This window comes from Galleria mellonella, unplaced genomic scaffold (genome assembly GCF_026898425.1).
Source record: "Galleria mellonella isolate WM207_F2 unplaced genomic scaffold, CSIRO_AGI_GalMel_v1 utg424, whole genome shotgun sequence".
Lineage (NCBI taxonomy): Eukaryota > Metazoa > Arthropoda > Insecta > Lepidoptera > Pyralidae > Galleria > Galleria mellonella.
In genome coordinates, this window is record NW_026442097.1 from 2905157 (window position 1) to 2924749 (window position 19593).

The following is a 19593-nucleotide window of genomic DNA, read 5'->3' on the forward strand; positions in this document are numbered from 1 at the left end:
TTATAAGCGATGGTTACCACTTTCCGTCAGCTTGTTTGCCATTCTAAGTTTCATAAAAAAATTCAGAATTTTTACTATCGAACGGTTCCACGTTTGATCACGATCTCACCTGTTGGGAAACCATTATGTGGTCTAAGATAGGCGAACGGTTATTACTAATTTGGTCCAGGGAGAGATCACTCCTTGGTCGTACACAAGATGAAGGAAGACGCAAAGCACTTCCTGTGTATAACTGATATGTCTACGACGGAATTTAGCTTGCCAAATTACTGCCCAGCTACGGACTTGGATTCTACTCGCTGGTCGGACCAAAAAAAATAACTAGTTAGATTTATCATCTAGGCTGAATAAAACACTGAACTGAACACGCGTTGCGAGTCAAGTGGACCTTCAGTGTGTGACTCTTTAGACCGAAGAGTTGTTTTTTTTTTTACATATTAAACAGTACGAAGTGTCCCACACTAACAGTACGAAGTAGCGAGCAAAACATTAATATTCGATAATCTTACCACAGCTGTCTACAACTGTTGTACTTACATTCCAGTTTATCTTCTGGTCGCCCCGCCTCCAGAAGAGACAAGTAGCAAACTATGTCTTTGAGCGAAACTCGAGCAGTGTGGACTTCGAGTGTGGACGGTCGTCTGATTAGGTGTTTGAAGTCTGAAAATTATTGCAATTGGTAAATAATAGAATGAGCCAGGGGTGTTTTCTTTTATATCACTGAGGTGGCAAACAAGTATACGGCCCACCTGATGGTAAGCGGTTACCGTAGCTTATGAACGCCTGCAATACCAGGGGTATTACGCGCGCTTTGCCGACCCTGAAGAAACCTCTTTACCCCCTTTTGAAAAACCCTATACTGTAATCTCTTGGGAAAACCTCGACATTCCATAACTTGATTGTTCGTGAGAGAAAACATCTTTGTATCTGTTCTCCTATAGTAGTCAGTCCTCTAGTGTAAGGGTACATGGGTACACGAACTCGGACTACCGAGCTAGTGCAATTTCTGACCAGTAACCCTTCCACAACTGCAGTGTCCCCTTTTCATTTTTTTCCCATTAATTCATTATTCCTTTTTTTACTAACTTCCTTTACTCGTTCTTAATGCTCTCTTCCTTTTCCTTGACCCTTTCCTTCATATTCTAGGTGGTGGATAAAACCAATAAATGGATTTCAAAAAAGGCCAAAGCAGCAAGCCACTTGTATAACTAAAAACCAAAAACCTTAGGCAATATAGACAAAAACATTTTACGTCAACCTTAAATAATTGGGATAAGGGCAGGAAGCTGACGAGTAAATAATATAAGCATATGGCGACTTATTATTTCATATATGTGTGCTAACGAAAACATTTTTTTTATGCTGTCCAAATTTTTTTATATAATTAACTTTGAATGGAAAGTTGCCGCCACCCACCTGATGGAAAATGGTAACTGTCATTCATATGATGCGCTAGCACTACTCAATTTGCTTCTACTTATCAAACCATTTTTCTGCCCAATTCTCTGATTGCTCAGCAACTAGATATTGATATTTTCAGTGTCATTTTCAGTGATATTTAAAACTTCTATATGTTTAAATTTTTTAAGTCAATTTTGTCAGTAGTTGCCATGCTTGGCAGGTGGGTTGGAAACCGTAATTAGGCTTTAATGATGTTTTAAGTAGGAAGCTGTTGCCCATTCCTTTATCATTAAGTTCTCTTAGTCACGTCTTACGATACCCATGGGAAAGGAAGGGGTGGCCTATTCTACGCCCGGATCACATGGCGAACAACCCCAAAAATCGAATCCCGAAGAGCGAATTATCAGTAGATATATTTTCGCTACTTTCTCTTCTTCTCAAGTAGATCACCTAAGCGCGTATGTATCGTTGACTTATATGGAGGAGGTAGGAATACTCATAACAAAAAATACGAAACAAACTTACAGCCTACCTTCAATTTTTGTAGATTGATTAACCCGTAGCGAATTGCTGCTTTTCCTACTGGAGTTCCTGGACATTTGACTGTGGCTGGGGCTGGTTTCCGTCCGTCTGTCAAGACATAACTCGTGTGAGGAGTACGACGGATGGGTCGTCACTGTGAACATTGGGTGTACGCTCCCTGAAACAATAATTATTTAAAAAGAAAAAAAAAAACATAATTTAAGAATACTTTACTAATAGTATAAATGTGAAAATTTGTTTGTCACTTCATGGCGTTTTGATGGCTTAACCAATCGTCATGAAAATTGCTATGCACGTACTATATGGGCCGAAAAAGGTCATAGACTTCTATTTGTTTTGGTTAGTAGGCATATCCTGGCGACGCGGACGAAACCTTTCTACTCCATCGGTTTTTGGTTCTTTGAGCTATATGACAGGCTCATTGACATTTCAGCTTGCTTATCCTTCGGATTATGTCTGTCTAATTCTTTGGCAGATATCCTCAATTCGGATTCTACCACGCAAAGAAACTCCGAGCCCTCTCCATAGCTCGCTGAGTAATTTGCAGCTTTCGCATACGAGAAATCGTGTAGGACCATGTATAAGGAACTGGTTCTGTTTCAGCTTGTAAAGTTTGACCTAAATCAACTAACTTACACTATAAATAGAAAGACTGCAAATAATATAATTAAAAATTGTGTTACAAAAAATTAAAACTCTCTCGAAATGACCTTTCTAAATTTTCAAATCCTAACACCCTTTTCAATTGAACTCAACATTTACCAGTCCTGCTCCTGGAGCCCCTGTCACTGCCGTCGACGGAGTCCCCTGAACTTCTGCCGAGTTGTTGCAACCGCTCGGCTAGACCGTGAATTTTTGATGCCAAACTTAGCTTGCCCTAGAAGCGAAAAGGCAAATTGAAAAGGCGAATAATTTATGAAAATCATTCTTAAATTCTAACACTGTTATTTAATAGTAATAATAATTTAATAGCATGAAATTTTGTTCAGTAGTTTTTAAGATCATTGCGAACATACAAACAGACACGATAAGGAACTTTGTTTTATAATTAGTGAAACAGTTATCTTTAACTATTATTCACCACTATTTTTATGATACTTAGTTTTCTAATTTATTGGAAATGGAAATTTAATGGAAAGTGGTGGGGGAGGGGAGAGGGAGGGATTGTTAGTAAAGGAGACATATCAACCCCATGGCTTATACCATATCAGGTCGACTTCCCTACGTTTCCTCCTGGAAGCCATCGTGCTAAATTCCTGGTGTATTCATCACGATGAGCTAACTGACCTGCTTTCTCATCTACACTTATCATGCCTCACTGGTGCTCTGCCGGCGTATACCGATACCGCAGGCGGGGTAACCATATTCCTCATCAGGAAATGCTTAGCGAGGAGTTACCTGATGGTCAGCGTGTGCCGTGACGGCCGCGCAGGCTGCGGCGGAGCTCGCCGCCGCCATCTCCCGTAGCGCCGGTCGCCGGTCCCGGCGGACGAAGGAGAGGAACAGGTGCCTGTTGGACAGAGACATAGTAAAAATACCATACTGGGGGGAAACAGTTTGTTAGTAAAGGGTTTCTAACAGTCCTATTGCTAGCAATATAATCTATCAGGTCGATCTCCACGCGGTTCCCCTTGGAAATCTGGAGCTTGTCCAATTCTTCACGATGGGCCGACTGACCTGCCTTCATCCTCATTTTCTAAATAAAAAAAAAATTGCCATGTGTGAAACTATTATTCTCTATGGCCTATATATCTCTATGGCCGTGTGGTCCCGGCATAAAATAGGCTAATCCTTCCTTTCCGTAGGTGTCGTAAGAGCCGACTAAGGGAGGGCGAGGGATGGGCAGCAGCGTCCCTCTTAAAACATTTCCAAAGACTAACTGCGGTTGTTAACCCATCTGCCAAGCGTGGCAACTACTGGCAACCCCCTCTCCCACCAGGGGAGGTTGATATAAAACGGATATCAATTCCGTTTTAAGACGACGTAAAACGGAATGAGCTCCCAGCCTTGGTTTTTCCAAGGGACTACAGGATGGTGTTCTTCAAAAGGGGGGGGGGGGCAGTTAGAGGTTTCTTCAGGGTCGGCAGGGTATGCTTGTTTGCCACATCAGTAAACCTTAAATAATAAAAAATAAATATATCCAATCGTGCGGATGAAGTCGAAGGTAAAATCTAGTAAAAGATTTTTTGTATGCCACTTAGAATGGCAAACAAGCTGACGGCTGGCCTGATGGAAAATGGTAACCGTCGCCTATAGACATGAGCAGTACCATGGACATAACAGAGTATACAGTTTCACCCATGATATCCCCCCATGCGTTGCCATTCCAGAGGACTCAGGTGTTAGATAGATAGATAGATAAATTATTTACATTACTTACAGCACACAAATTACAATAAAAAAAAATATACACATAATACACAGTAAAAGAGACAAAAGAATAAAAACAAAAAAGCACAAAACAAAAAAAAAATATATAAACCAACAATTTCCTTTCTTTCCTTCCCTTCATACGTGTGCCATAGTAACACAAAATGGTCACAACTCAGTTTATTGCTTGGCCCTTAAAAGAGCAAAACACTGATATTCTATTGTGGCCAAGAGTCAGTCGCGAAATTCCTTATTAAAAACAATAATAAAAAGAAATATAAATAAAATGCATTGCGTGTATCTATTACATTCGCCTCCATTTGATATTATATTCTAAATAAATAAATAAATAACAAATACCATTAGATGAGGGGTAGTCAGAGGTCACTTTCTGTCACATTCATTATTCCTCTGTACCTTGTAAATTCTCTAATCAATAGTTACCTGGACAGTTCATCTGGTGTGGAGACCTCGAGGAATGTATCAAGAAACCAACGGAAGCCCTCATAGTCGATGTCCTGGAACAAAAAAAAAATACATTAAATATATAAATTAATAAATTTAGATTATTAATCAATCAATACATACATATAATAAAATCGTAACTGGTCGCCGTCTGTACATGGAAGATATATAAGAAAGACTATTATAGGGGGACTTATGAACTATGACTTATGACTTATGAACGTAATAGCCCGGAACGTAATATAATAATAATAATGAACGTAATAGAACCCAAAATAATGATTTTTAGGATTTTTGTCTGTATGTATGTCAGTCTGTAGGTTTGTGCACGGTAATCTCAGAAATGGCTCTACTGATTTGAATGTAGTTTTCACTAATGCGTTACGATTTGCTCTACTTAACATTTGTTTTATTTCAGCCGGTAGAGGGAGACTTTGTGTAAAAGTCGTTTGCTTGGATACCTCTGTCACATTCGTGTTTCAACCGTAAAGCAGTTGTGTTTGCATGGCTGTGTTTCGGTTTGAAGGGTGGGATTTGGCGTGAATTTACAAGGTACAGAGGAATAACACCTGAGCAAGTGATAAGATTCTCAGGAATGCCAATAAATATTAGAACGCATGGGGGTTTATCATGGGCGAAACAGTATACTCTGTTATGTCCATGGCACTGCTCATGTCTATAGGCGACGGTTACCACTTTCCATCAGGTGGGCCGTCAGCTTGTTTGCCATTCTAAGTTGTATAAAAAAAACCTCCAGCCGAAATTATTCTAATATTTATTTTGAAGCTACCATAGTTTGTTCAAACATACGATATTTTAATAAACCGATAGAATACGCCTCGGGCGAGAATCCGTTTATTTATATTTCATTTCAATAACTTCATTCAATTTTTACCCGACTACGTAAAAAAATATTTTGTTATTTTCTACTTATGTAGATAATCATTAAAGAGTTTATAAAAAAAAAAAACTACTTCATTTGTGACAAAACCAGTTATTTCGATCTAAAAACTAAACTACTCGACCAATTTTGATAAAATTTCTATAGACTGAAAATTAATTACTTTCATTTTATTATATATAGATTTTTAAAATTTCCTGAAATATTATTAGTTAACGTTTTATTTAATATTGTAGAATTGATCAATACAATTTATAAAAATAATTTATTGATCAAAAAAAATACAATTTATAGTTTAAATAATTTACCCGGTGCTTTGCCCATCTGTACATACATATAATATAATCGTAACTGGTCGCCGTCTGTACATGGAAGATATATTTTTCTATTATGAACTATGACTTAAATACGTAAAAACCAAGATAATGATTTTTAGGATTTTTTTGGGTGATGCACGGTAAGCGATTTGTGAGTATTTCAAGGCGCTTTCTATGTATGAAGATATATATATATATATATATATATATATATATATATATATATATATATATATATATATATATATATATATATTGCAATCAACTTCCAACAACAGTAGGTATTTCCGAACCGATACGAAAACATAACCTTCAAGAAAAGAGCATATTCCTTTTTAAAAGGCTGGCAGCACACCTGCAATGCCGTTCATCATAAATTAGTTCAGAAGTTTAGTCACATTCTATGGTATAGTTCTAGAGCAAAATAACAGGTTTTGCCACATTTGAAGTCAGTTTTTTTTTTTTAAACATTTTGTATGAAGCGTCCGGGCTTGTATTTTATATAAGCGCTCGTACAGCCTTGATCTGGACCTTGATTTCATGTAAACAGGCCTATTTCGAGAGGAATATATCCCTATTAGATAAGATGTCGATCCGGTTGCCTAGCAACCGAGACTTACGCCCTGCCCGACGACGCGCTCTGTTGACAAATATTTGTTCTCGAATCTTTAGGAGAATGACTTAGAAAGCGGAAGGGGTTTTTTTTTCAAATTATCAGCATCGTTTCAGCCATTATCCGTCCACTGCTGGATATAGGCTTCCACCATAGACTGTCATAAGCGTTCCTTATGGTAGTCTATGGTGGAGGCCTATATCCAGCTATGTGATCAAAACCTGGTCACATAGCTTGAAGAACCGATAACCGATGGGGAAGAAAGGCTCTTGAGTGGTGATCGTGTACGGGCAAACACAGTGTAGGACGACTTCCCCACTAGATGGAGTGACAACCTGAAATGCATTGCAGGGCGTTAATGGATGCAGGTGGCTCAGGACCGTTCTATATGGCAGTCTATGGGGGAGGCTTATGTCCAGCAGTGGACGGATAGTGGATGAAATGATAACGCTGCTGATACTTTATGTATTAATACACACGGGCGAAGACGAGGAAAATAGCTAGTATGAAATAATAACCATAAAAATTAATTACTATACGAGTATAATAACAGTTTATAATAACAGTTTATAATAAGTATCTCAGTTAACAAAAGCGTATAATCTTAACCAAGATCTTCGAAATCTCTATACAGTTAAATTAAACCCACTCGTAACTATTTCTCGTATGTATTATGTCTACTTTGTCCTCAGATAGTGTTAAACAAACAGTACGACCCGACACTTATGGCTTTAATCTCGTGTTCCTTTGTGAGTTTTGAAATAGAACGCCTTTTCGAGCACGATAGCTTAGAATTTTATTATTAATCACTATTATTATAATAGTCGTTAGTTAACTCTTTATTGCTGAACATAAGCCTCCCCTTTGGGGGGTTTTAGTAGTTGCCACGCTTGTCAGGTGGCTTGGCAACCGCAGTTAGGCTTAAGAGATGTTTCGAGAGAGACGCTGCTGCCTATCTCTCGTCTTTCTTTAGTCGCCTCTCACGACACCCACGGGAAAGGAAGGGGTGGTCCATTCTATGCCGGGACCACACGGCAAATGCGTTTTGTATGACTGTATCATTGTATATATTGCGTATTTACACATAGAATTTCCGTAAATGTCGTAAGAGACGACTGAGGGAATGTAATAGTCGAGGTAGACAGTAGTATCCCTTTTAACCTATTATCAAACTCTAACTGCGGTTGCTAACCCGCTTGCCAAGCGTGGCAACTACTAGCAAGACCCCCGTTATGGGGGAGGCTGTAATTTTATCTACACGTGTGTACCTAGACGGGGCAGATCGCTTTACAGCAAAATAAAGACAAACTGAGAATCTATTACATTTGTACCTAATTGCAAAATGTCTCCCTCTGGTATTTCAACAGTAAAACAAACAAAACTCGATATTCGATACAGATATACCCAGAAGGGAAATATCATTACGTCCCGGTAATGCTGAGATTAAGTTACCAACTTCACCCCGTCACTAGCTCTGACGTCACAGCACACAGCCGGTGGATGTTTAATTTTGTATCAGAACTAGTGATGTGCCTATTCTAGCCTTTTATACTAATCGAGTATTTTAGTACTCGTAAAAAAAGCATCGAATCGATATCGAATATTTTTCAATTTATTTCTGATGTCTATTTTTAATAAATACTAGCTTTTTTTCAATTTATTTTGTATGCATGGATATAAGAAGTAGAAAAAAACAATGATATAGACCACTTGAAGATAGCGTAGTAAAATAAAAGATACACCAGTTTTTAAGTTAGACAATTTAATGAAGCAGTTTTAAGCGTAATGTAAATAGACGTACAAACAGACACACAAAATTTCTAAAAAGCCTAGAAATATTTTTATTATATTAATAAGAAGAAATATAATAATTTTAAGAATATCAATAATCAAGGATATTTCCTTTTTTAAGGGAGCTCCCTTTATTAAGGGAGCTTATGGTGGAGGAACAGGCAGCTGCCAGCCTCCCTCTTAAAAAAATCACTAAAAGACAAACTGCGGTTGCCAACTCGCTTATCAAGTGTGGCAATTACTGGCACCCCCCCCCCCCATGGGGGAGGCTATGTTCAAAAGATAATAAATCACTAGTTACATATCACCAGAATACTTCAAATGTGGTTTCAATTATCTTTGTGATCCTCACACATGTGAACTTTGCTCTAACAACTCTCTTGTCCTCTCCATTCCACTACATCGGTCTGGTTTGCTTTCTAATTATCGCACTCTTGAGGCCTCACGACTGGAATGCGCTACCCATTGACATAAGACAAGTATCTAACAAACTACTTTTAAGAAAAAAGTCTATCGAAATACGAAACGAGTAGGTAAATACTCGAATCTAGTAGGTATTCGAGTTAGTACTCGATTGAACCTGACTCGGCACATCACTAATCAGAAGCTTAAGTTCTGTAAGGAGTATAAATTGCTACAACACCAACGTAGGTACGGTCGGCAAGGTAAGTAGCTAATTTATTGTAAGTAGGTACTTACAGTGAATTAATAATTCGGGCTAAAAATAAAATGTTGACAAAATTTGTATTGGACGTTTCAATTTTATTTAATACTAGTGACTAGCGACCCGCCCCGGCTTTGCATGGGTGCAATATTTGTTTGTGTAAGTTTTAATCTGGCATTTTAGTAAGGCTAATATTTTGACGTGTGTGAAAGTACTGCAGTAATATTCTTTAAGATTTTTTTTATACAACTTAGAATGGCAAACAAGCTGACGGCCCACCTGATGGAAAGTGGTAACCGTCGCCTATAGACATGAGCAGTACCATGGATATAACAGAGTATACTGTTTCGCCCATGATACCCCCCATGCGTTACCATTCCTGAGGACTCAGGTGTTATTTCTCTACCCAGTAATTTTACGCCATATCCCACCCTTCAAACCGAAACACAGCCATGCAAATATAACTGCTTCACGGTTGAAACACGAATGGGACAGAGGTACCCAAGCAATCGACTTTTGTATAAAGTCTCCCTCTGGTTATTCTCGCACGGCCAGCGGCAGCGACAGCGCCATAATTTTATCGGCTTATTGTTTTTATTTCGCATTATTTTCTGACCAACTGCATCATGCAACATGCTGTAAAAAGTAAACTCTATGAAATTTCCATTTCGATTTAGATACACTTGAGGAAAAAATTAATGGATCAAAAAAAATTCCAAATTTTTTAAGGTTTTTGAAGCAGCTGTATTTCCCTTAAAAATGGTCGTACTGGAATTAAAAAAAAAGGAATTTGAAGCTCAAAGTTTCTAGTTTTGAGATCTCACACTTTCCATCAGGTAGGCCGTCAGCTTGTTTGCCATTCTAAGTTGCATAAAAAAAAACTTTAAAATGGAAGTACTTGCATTTCAATGCTCCATGCCTAATAATGTTTTAGTAAATTATTAAACCTGCCTTTCCCATGAGTGTCGTAAGAGCCGACTAAGGGAGGAATAGGCAGCAGCGTCCCTCTTAAAACATCTCCAAAGCCTAACTGCGGTTGCCAATCCGCCTGCCAAGCGTGGCAACTATTGGCAAAAGGCTTATATTCAGCAGTGGACGGTTAAAGGCTGTTATGATGATGATGATGTAATTATTTAAATTTAGAATTCTTAACCGACTTTCAACAAATGGAGGAGGTTATATTTTAGTGATCCACACCGATGGCTATTTAAATGCATCGTTTAAATTCAAGGGAAATAAAATCAAACATTATCACTATATGAATTCTCAGAGCCAAGGATCTGTGGAGAGATATAAAACGTCGGAAGGGACGAAGCGCGCACAGTTCTCGAAAGCTAAGACTGTCTCTTATAAATTACTCAACGACTTTAATCAGATTGTTGAACAGGACTCGGCTGACATGAATATATTGCGTTCCCATTTCATTGCATTTTATACTTTTTTAAATTATCAGGGATCTTGTCTTGTCTTGTCAGGGAACAAGGGATCCGCCCCGGATTTGTGCGGACAGTGGATAGTCCAAGAAGGAAATTATTTTATTTCCACGGGTATATTTAAGGATAATTTCAATAAGAACTACTCGCGAATTAAGAAGTTTCATTATAAATTAACTTTAATTACAAAATAATCAATTAAAACCACAAGTCTCGATTCTAACGCCATCTAGTATTTCATGTCGTATTTTGTAAATTGAGTGAAAGTCACCAAATAAATATAGATGAATTAAGTTTTTTTTTTTTTTAATTAAATCACTGTAAAACTAAAATGTTCGTTAGTTTTATGGATTGTATAAATTTTAATATCAAATTAGAACGTGAATTATTCATTATTTTAAGTGAACAGATTCGCTTAAATGGTATGAAGAATAGAATTTTGTATCGAATTATCAAAGTGGCTAGACGAATACACAGACTCATTTTCAACTTATTATTATACGTATATATCGTCATTTATCAGTGTGTGTGTTTGTGAAATGTTGCGCATGTCTATAAAATATCTACAAATAGTGTGTATATGTGTGCGTATGTCTCTCTCTCTCTTAAATTTATTAAAATTTTAACTTAACTCTATCGGGAATAAGGTTCATATTGGTCTTTAAAATAATGAATTTGATATCAAAGTGACAATAAATTGAAATTAATGGAAAACTAGAGGGAAAAATTATGTACAAACGTCGTTTTTTTGATGGGTGAAAATGGAATGGTAACCCCGCCTGCGCTAACGGAATACGCTGGCGGAGCACCAGTGAAGGGTGATCGATGAGAATGAAAACAGGCCAGTTAGCCCATCATGATGAATTCATCAGGAATTAACCATGATAGTTTCCAGGGGAAACCACGAGGAGGTCGACCTGGTAATATACCCAATATTGCTAGCAATGGGATTCTTAGTCTCCATTACTAACAATCCCTTTCCCCCCAACAAAAGTCGTTTGCGTAAGTACTTCTGTCCCATTTGTCTTTCTACCATGAAGTGTTTGGGTTTGAAGTGTGGGATACGACTGTAAATTTATAGGGTAAAGAGGAATAACACTTGAGTCCTCAGGAATGGAAATGCATGGGGGGTATCATGGGCGAAACAGTATACTCTGTTATGCCCATGGCACTGCTCATGTCTATAGGCGACGGTTATCACTTTTCATCAGATAAGCCATTCTAATTGATAAAAAACATCTTAGATATTTATTAAGAGAAATCTTGTGGGTAGGTCTCTTTACGGTGCTTCAAAATCAACCCCGCTTGTTCGTTTAGATTTTTTTGTTGACTGTACTTATTAAGTATTTTGTTTGACTTATATTTTAGTTGTCAGATAAGACACTGACAGTTCAAAGATAAAAGTATTTGTTCAATTTATTTTGTTCTCAGTTAATTTCACAATTATTAATCTGTGGAAATACTTTTTAAGTAATTATTAGTAATATGACTATAATAATAGTAACTTTCAAAGGAGGAGAGTCTAAATTCATCTGAAATTAATATATATATGTATATATATATATATATATATATATATATATATATATATATATATATGTTAAATGTACATAGAATTTCACTGTGTATTGAAGTTTAAATAAATAAATATATAAATTCAATTCATTCACTGGGTTTACCACAATCGAATGAATTGATTTTACTTGGTACAGAGGAATAACATCTGAGTCTTCAGCAATGGCAACACATGGGATGTATTATGGGCGAAACAGTATACTCTGTCATATCCATGTTACTGCTCATATCTATAGGCGACGGTTACCACTTTACATCAGGTGGGCCGTCAGCTTGTTTGCCATTCTAAGTTGTATAAAAAAAGAAATCGAAGTTGGTTTCTTTTCTATTTATCACTTATGTAAAACAGTTGTCTAGACGAAGAATTGAAGCCTTATATATATATTAATACTCCACGTTTGTAGCGCAACTTTGTCTCTCACAACGCTATGGTGGTGACCAAGTGAAATAAAAAAGTTCAATTGCTTTTCAGCAGCCAGCGAAACGTCACAGGGGAAATATACTGGCGTATGGAAATTATAAGCGAACTTTTTACATTCCTGTTTTAAAATTAGTTTTTAACCGACCGCCGACCAAGAGAGAAGGGTATTGTTTTTCGTTTGTAACTTACGTCGTTGTAGAGTGGTAAATAGGTACGTCTAAAGCGAGAATAATCAACATTAATTTTATCACGATTGAATTCGCCGTTTTATTTCCGGAGCCAAAACTCCCCGGTAGATTTTTTTTATACCACTGACGTGGCAAACAAGCATACGGCCCATCTGATGGTAAGTGGTTACCGTAGTCTATGAACACCTGCAATACCAGAGGTATTACGCGTGCGTTGCCGACCCCGAAGAAACCTTATCCCCCTTTTGAAGAACCTCATGCTGTAGTCTCTTGGGAAAACCTCGGCAGGGAGCTCATTCTACAACCTGAGTGTTCATGGGAGGAAACGTCTCTGAAACCACGCAGTACGCGACCATTGAGGCTGTAGGACATGAGGATGAACTCCCTGTCGATGGCGAGCCGTACGATGGTAGAAAGTGGCTGTGGGCATCATACTGAACAATTTCTCTGAACAGAATCCATTGTACAGGCGGTAGAACACGCAGAGATAAATTGCTATCTCATTTACAGAACAAAAACAATCAGAACTCGTGCCATCTGCAATGTATAGCTGGCCATTACTTCTTCTCCACTAATGTGCTAAGTTTCCGCACAATATATCGCCTTATTATTAATGCTAATATTTCTTTTTATTGGACCCCATAATTGTGAATGACTATTCGTTTTTGTTGGTAATGATGTAAGGAAATTGAAGTCAGCCATTTTGAAGAGACGCGGAGGCGTGTAACTTATCTATTGTATATGTACATAGTAGGTTCTGAATTATAAATGGCGTTTATATGTAGTATTGATATTATAAATGTGCTTAATCAAGTATTTTTTTTTATACAACTCAGAACGGCAAACAATCTGACGGCCCACCTGATGGAAAGTGGTAACCGTCGCCTATAGAATATGAGCAGTGTCATGAACATAACAGAGTATACTGTTACGCCTATGATATCTCCCCATGTATTGCCATTCCTGAGGACTCAGGTGTTATTCCTCTGTACCCTGTAAATTCACTGCCATATCCCACCCTTCAAACCGAAACACAGCCATGCAAACACAACTGCTTCACGGTAGAAACACGAATAGGACAGAGTTGCCCAAGCAAACGACTTTTGTACAAAGTCTCCCTCTGGTAACCTACAATATCAGTAACATTAAGGATTTTAGACAGAAACACTGATTTATAAGATGTTAGCTCCTGTACAGGTAATTTAGTTTTATATTTATTACTCCTAAGAGACTATTGCTGTCCCGTTTTATAACTGCTCTAAACAATTATTAAAGGAACAAACTCTAAAAATAGAGAGAGAACGTTTTTAGTTGTTAAATAAACGTTACTTGCGACTCTAATGAAGATCAGTGGCCTGCGTGCTTCGTCGGCATTCGTTTTTATTAACCTTTAATGGGTAAAGATTCAGTTTTAGTTGTCAACCGACTTGTAACCAAGTAGGTTTTGTTCTACAAAAAAACTACCGACTTCAAACGCCGCTAAATTAGTTACTTTGATTGAAATATTAAAGTATTTATCCGATTTTGATAAAACTTTTGTGAGATTAATCTGACACTGTAGATCTTTTAAGTTAAAGAAAGATTTTTACGGATCGGTTTCTGATGACGGTAACAAACATAAAAGAATTGGGGGGAAAGGGATTGTTAGCAATGGGGTTTGACAGCCCCATTGCTAGCAATATGCCTTATTAGGTCGACCTCCACGTGGTTCCCCCTGGAAACCATCGTGAACAATTCTTCTTGAATTCGTTACGATGGGCTAACTGACCTGCTTCATCCTCACCTATCATCCTTCATTGGTGCCCCGCCGGTTTATACCGATAGCGCGGGTGGGGTTACCATTCCATTATCATCCATTAAAAAAAAAACATAAAAGAAACCGGTGAGGTGCGAGTTTAATTCACATGCCGAAGGTTCCTTACGTCGTTTTTTTTCTTTAATAAAATTATAATTATTATTATTTCAGCCGTTAACTGTCCACTGCTGGACATAAGCCTTCCCGATAAGGGGAGTTTTGCCAGTAGTTGCCACGCTTGGCAGGCGGCTTGGTAACTGCAATTGGGCTTTTAAAGATGAATGAATAACTATACTTTATTTGCATTAAACAATATAGGAAATAAGTAAGACAATTAATAAATATAACGATACAATTGTATAAGTACAGTGAGGCGGTCTTATTGCTGAGAGCAATCTTTTCAAGACAACCTTAAGGGTAATGGACTAATTGTTGTACAAGTAGGTATGATTAAAAAAAGCATCTTTTGCAAAGTAAAAGATGTTTTAAGAGGGACGCTGCTACCCATCCCTCGCCTTCCCTTAGTCACCTCTTCGAGACACACACACACACACACACACACACGCACGCACGCACGCACGCACGCACGCGCGCACGCAAGCACGCACGCACGCACGCACGATGCAGTTATATTATAAATGTAAAAGTAAGTTTTAAAAAAGTACAATATGTACCCTCGCCTGGGGGATGTGCTAATATACCGGCGTATTCCCCGAGTGGTAGGGTGAGCACGCCATCCGCCCTATCTTGAGAGAGACCTGCTCTTACCATCTGAGGGCGGGTCGCTGCTGTCGGAGATGTGGTGAGTGCGAAAGCGAACCCATGTCTCCGACATATGGCACCTCGAGGGTATATCGGCTGGTTTTTGGTGGGTACACCCCCACCTTACGGGGGGATTCCCACAGTACCCATTCACCTCCCACAAGGTGTATGGGTGTGCATAAAGCATTTTCAAGACGTTAAAAGAAAAACAATATACCCTCGGACGTATGTACGTTTGAGCATAGTTAAAACCTCTGGTCACAACCTGGAGTGAATACTGAAAAATTCTAAGGTAGGCACGACTCCTCTCCCCTCCCACTAAATGCGCCCATTACATTTGTTACCTTATAATTTCGTCAGTTATAAACCGATATCGGAAATTAATTTTTTATCTGAAAGAATATACATTTATAGATTGATCTCGTAGGAATTTTATCAATTTTTTTATATAACTTAGAATGGCAAACAAGCTGACGGCCCACCTGATGGAAAGTGGTAACCGTCGCCTATACACATCAATATGATGCCCACAGCCACTTTCTACCATTGTATGGCTCGCCATCGACAGGGAGTTCATCCTCATGTCCTACAGCCTCAATGGTCGCGCACTGCGCGGTTTCATAGATATTTCCTCCCACGAAGACTCAGGTTGTGGAATGAGCTCCCTGCCGAGGTTTTCCCAAGATACTACAGCATGGGGTTCTTCAAAAGGGGGGTAAAGAGGTTTCTTCGGGGTTGGCAACGCGCGCGTAATACCTCTGGTATTGCAGGTGTTCATAGGCTATGGTAACCACTTACCATCAGGTGGGCCGTATGCTTGTTTGCCACCTCAGTGGTATAAAAAAAAACATGAACAGTACCATGGACATAACAGAGTATACTGTTTCGCCCATGATACCCCCCATGCGATGTCATTCTTGAGGAATTAGATATTATACGTCTGTACCCAGTAAATTCACTGCCATATCCCACCCTTCAAACCGAAACACAATCGGTTCAATAGTTTACTTTTTAAATCAAATTAACTGATTCTGAAGTCGGTTTTTTTTCATGGAACACAATTTTAAATTATTATTTATTTATTAATTTACATAAATGCGAGTTCCACGCCCAAATACTCGTATAAATAACATTTCCCACACGATATCCCACGGGGTGTTCTCTTCAAAGAAACTGCTTAGCATTCAAACTGTGTCCTTAATATGACGAAAGTGGATGTTTCGGTGCCTTTTGACTTTGTCCTCGCATGTCGCCAGTCAATTTGCGACATCTCTTTTGACGTGCTCGTGGGGAAATACCATTGAGGCTGGCGTGACGTCTTGTGGAGTGCTAATTGTTGACGAAATTTGTAAGTGACATTTCCCCGTGTTTATTTACAGCTGGTTTGTGCAACCATTGATTGTGTTATTTTTTTTTATACAACTTAGAATGGCATACAAGCTGACGGCCCACCTGATGGTGAGTGGTAACCGTCGCCTATAGACATAAGCAGGACTATGGACATAACAGAGTATACTGTTTCGCCCATGATACCCCCCATGCGTTGCCATTCCTGAGGACTCAGGTGTTATTCCTCTGTACCCTGTATATTTTTAACAGAATTCAGAAAAGAAAGTTTTCTGGATTCTGTTGAAAATATACAAATATATAATCAAATATGTACAAATATCTTTTTTTATTCATTTTAAGGGATGTTTGTACAATTCTCCTGTGTGGTCCCGGCATAGAATATGCCACCCCTTCCTTTCCCGTGGGTGTCGTAAGAGGCGACTAAGGGAGGACGAGGTATGGGCAGCATCATCTCTCTTAAAACATCGATTCTACAGAATCAATCTGTAAATATATCATTTCAGATAAAAAAAATATTTCCAAATCGAATCAAAAATGACGAAGTTATGAGGTAACAAATAAAAAAAAATACAACCGCATTCAAAACCCCTTTCTTTTCTGAATTCCGTTGAAAATATATAAATGTCGGAACTAAAAACGGTGTTAATTAATTAATGTATATAAATAAATATTTCTTGTTTTTTTTTTATTCATTTTACGGGCTGTGTGTACAACTCATCATTTTCTTTTACTCTGTTGATAAAATAAACTTTATATAGGTCAAGCAAATATCACGAGGTCGACCGTTTGCCGAACGCAAATAGTCTTTAATGCGTCAGCGATAAGGTTTTTTGTTACCTGTTATCAGAGCCTGAGGCTCTGCGTAGGGAACTGATAAGGCCGTGATTACGGCAATCTACGGTTAATTTATTGCAATTTTGTGTAAATGATGTGCGAGTAATATTTTTTTATAATGTTATTCGCTACAAGGGTCGATATGATGACATATGGGTTAAGATTTATTTAATTTAATATATATATATATATATATATATACGGACAAATCACACAGATTGAGCTAGCCCCAAAGTAAGTTCGAGACTTGTGTTATGGGATACTATATTTATAATAGATACATATATAGATAAACATCCAAGACCCAGGCCAATCAGGAAAAGATCGTTTTCCATCATGACCTGGCCGGGAATCGAACCTCCACGTCGCAGGCAGGCGTGTTGACCGCTGCGCCACGACCCCAAATAATAACTGGGATAAGGGTAGGAAGATGATGATGATATATATATATTACCAATGTTTTTAAATACAATATCGAGTTCAGAATATTTTATCTACACTAATATTATAAAGAGGAAAGATTTGTATTTTCGTGTGTATGTATGTTTGTACTCAAAAACTTCTTTGTCGATTTCAAAAATTCTTTCACCATTAGAAAGCTACATTCACCTTGAGTAACATAGACTATATTTATTGCTAGAAAAGAATAGGTATCCTTACTAAAACTTTAGTAACGTAACTCAAGGTGTAAAAAATGCTAGAAAATATCTTTCGTCGCGTACGCTGAGAAAACTATTGGTGATAGAACAAAAGTATGTTCTACAATATTGAAGGGAATATCAATAACTACAAAAAATGTAGCGATACTATATGTCCATCTATTATTTTATTATTAAAAAAATTATTTTGACATAACGATGTCAAAATAATTTTTTTTTAAATGTTGTATAAATGTCCACCGGTGCGAAGCCGGGACGGGCCGCTAGTACAATATAAAAATGTCAATAAGGAAACCTGTTCCGTTTTCATCCATTCTTCGTTTTCTGATTACATAAAAGGTTTCCATAACAATCAAATAAATTTTGAATATAGAATAACATTTAAGAATTTCAATAAAATAACGTGAAAAAAAAAATGCAAATTGAATAAATTGAATAATATTTTCGACGGACTTTAAAAAGAAAGAGAAAGAGTGTTCTTAATTCGGTTGTGTGTGTGTGTGTGTGTGTGGGTGTGTGTGTATTTTTTATGTTTGTTACCTCATAGTACTGTCAGTTAAGAATCGATTTGGAAAAATCTTTTTTTATCTGAAAGGATATATTTACAGATTGGTCCCGTAGAAATTTTATCGAAATCGGTTTAGTAGTTTAGTTTTTTGATCACAATAACTGGTTTGTCACAATCGAGGTCGGGTTTTTTTATGGGACACAATCTTTGATTATTGAGGGGGGGGAAAGGGATTGTTAGTAATGGAGACTGAGAATCCCATTGCTAGCAATATACCCAACCAGGTCGACCTCCTCGCGGTTCCCCCCTGGAAACTATAATGGTTAATTCCTGATGAATTCATCATGATGGGCTAACTGGCCTGTTTTCATTCTCATCTATCACCCTTCACTGGTGCTCCGCCATCGTATCCCGATAGTGCAGGCGGGGTTACCATTCCATTTTCACCCATCAAAAAAAATCTTTGATTATTTGTAACTACGTTACGCAATTAGGTATTTCTAAACGAATTTTAAACTAATAACATATCGTAAAAAAATATTATATAAAAATATATTATTAATAATTAATTAGCTATGTGATGACTGAAATCATCATTTTTCATTGCTGAGCAATGTTTAATTAGAGATATTCTAAATTCAAAAAATTCAAATCAAATACGTCAATGAAACAATACATCGACTATTTGTGCGTTTTATTCATTTTAAAATAAGAATAGTGAGAAAATTGTATTTTATTTGTTTTGAAATAGGAATAGTGAGAAGAATGCGTTTTATTTGTTTTTAAATAAGATAGTGAGAAGAATGCGTTTTATTTGTTTTGAAATAAGAATAATGAGAAGAATGCGTTTTATTTGTTTTGAAATAAGAATAGTGAGAAAATTTTATTTTACATGTTTTGAAATAACAATAATAAGAAGAATGAATTTTACTTGTTTTGAAATAAGAATAGTGAGAAGTGTGCGTTTTATTTATTTTGAAATCAGAGTATTAATTTTGTCACG

General features: G+C 37.4%; 1 protein-coding gene across 2 annotated transcripts in view; it reads right to left on the reverse strand.

The window, feature by feature from the left end:
* LOC113513442 (diacylglycerol kinase 1) overlaps nucleotides 1-19593 on the reverse strand; it is a 129634-nt gene that overhangs the window by 24502 nt on the left and 85539 nt on the right. For both annotated transcript variants that reach the window (XM_031914403.2, XM_052898357.1), the window contains exons 4-8: nucleotides 4759-4832; nucleotides 3343-3454; nucleotides 2707-2821; nucleotides 1934-2101; nucleotides 538-660 (exon numbers count right to left, since the gene is read on the reverse strand). In XM_031914403.2, the coding sequence (XP_031770263.2) occupies nucleotides 538-660; nucleotides 1934-2101; nucleotides 2707-2821; nucleotides 3343-3454; nucleotides 4759-4832 (592 nt within the window). The remainder of the gene's footprint in view (nucleotides 1-537; nucleotides 661-1933; nucleotides 2102-2706; nucleotides 2822-3342; nucleotides 3455-4758; nucleotides 4833-19593) is intronic.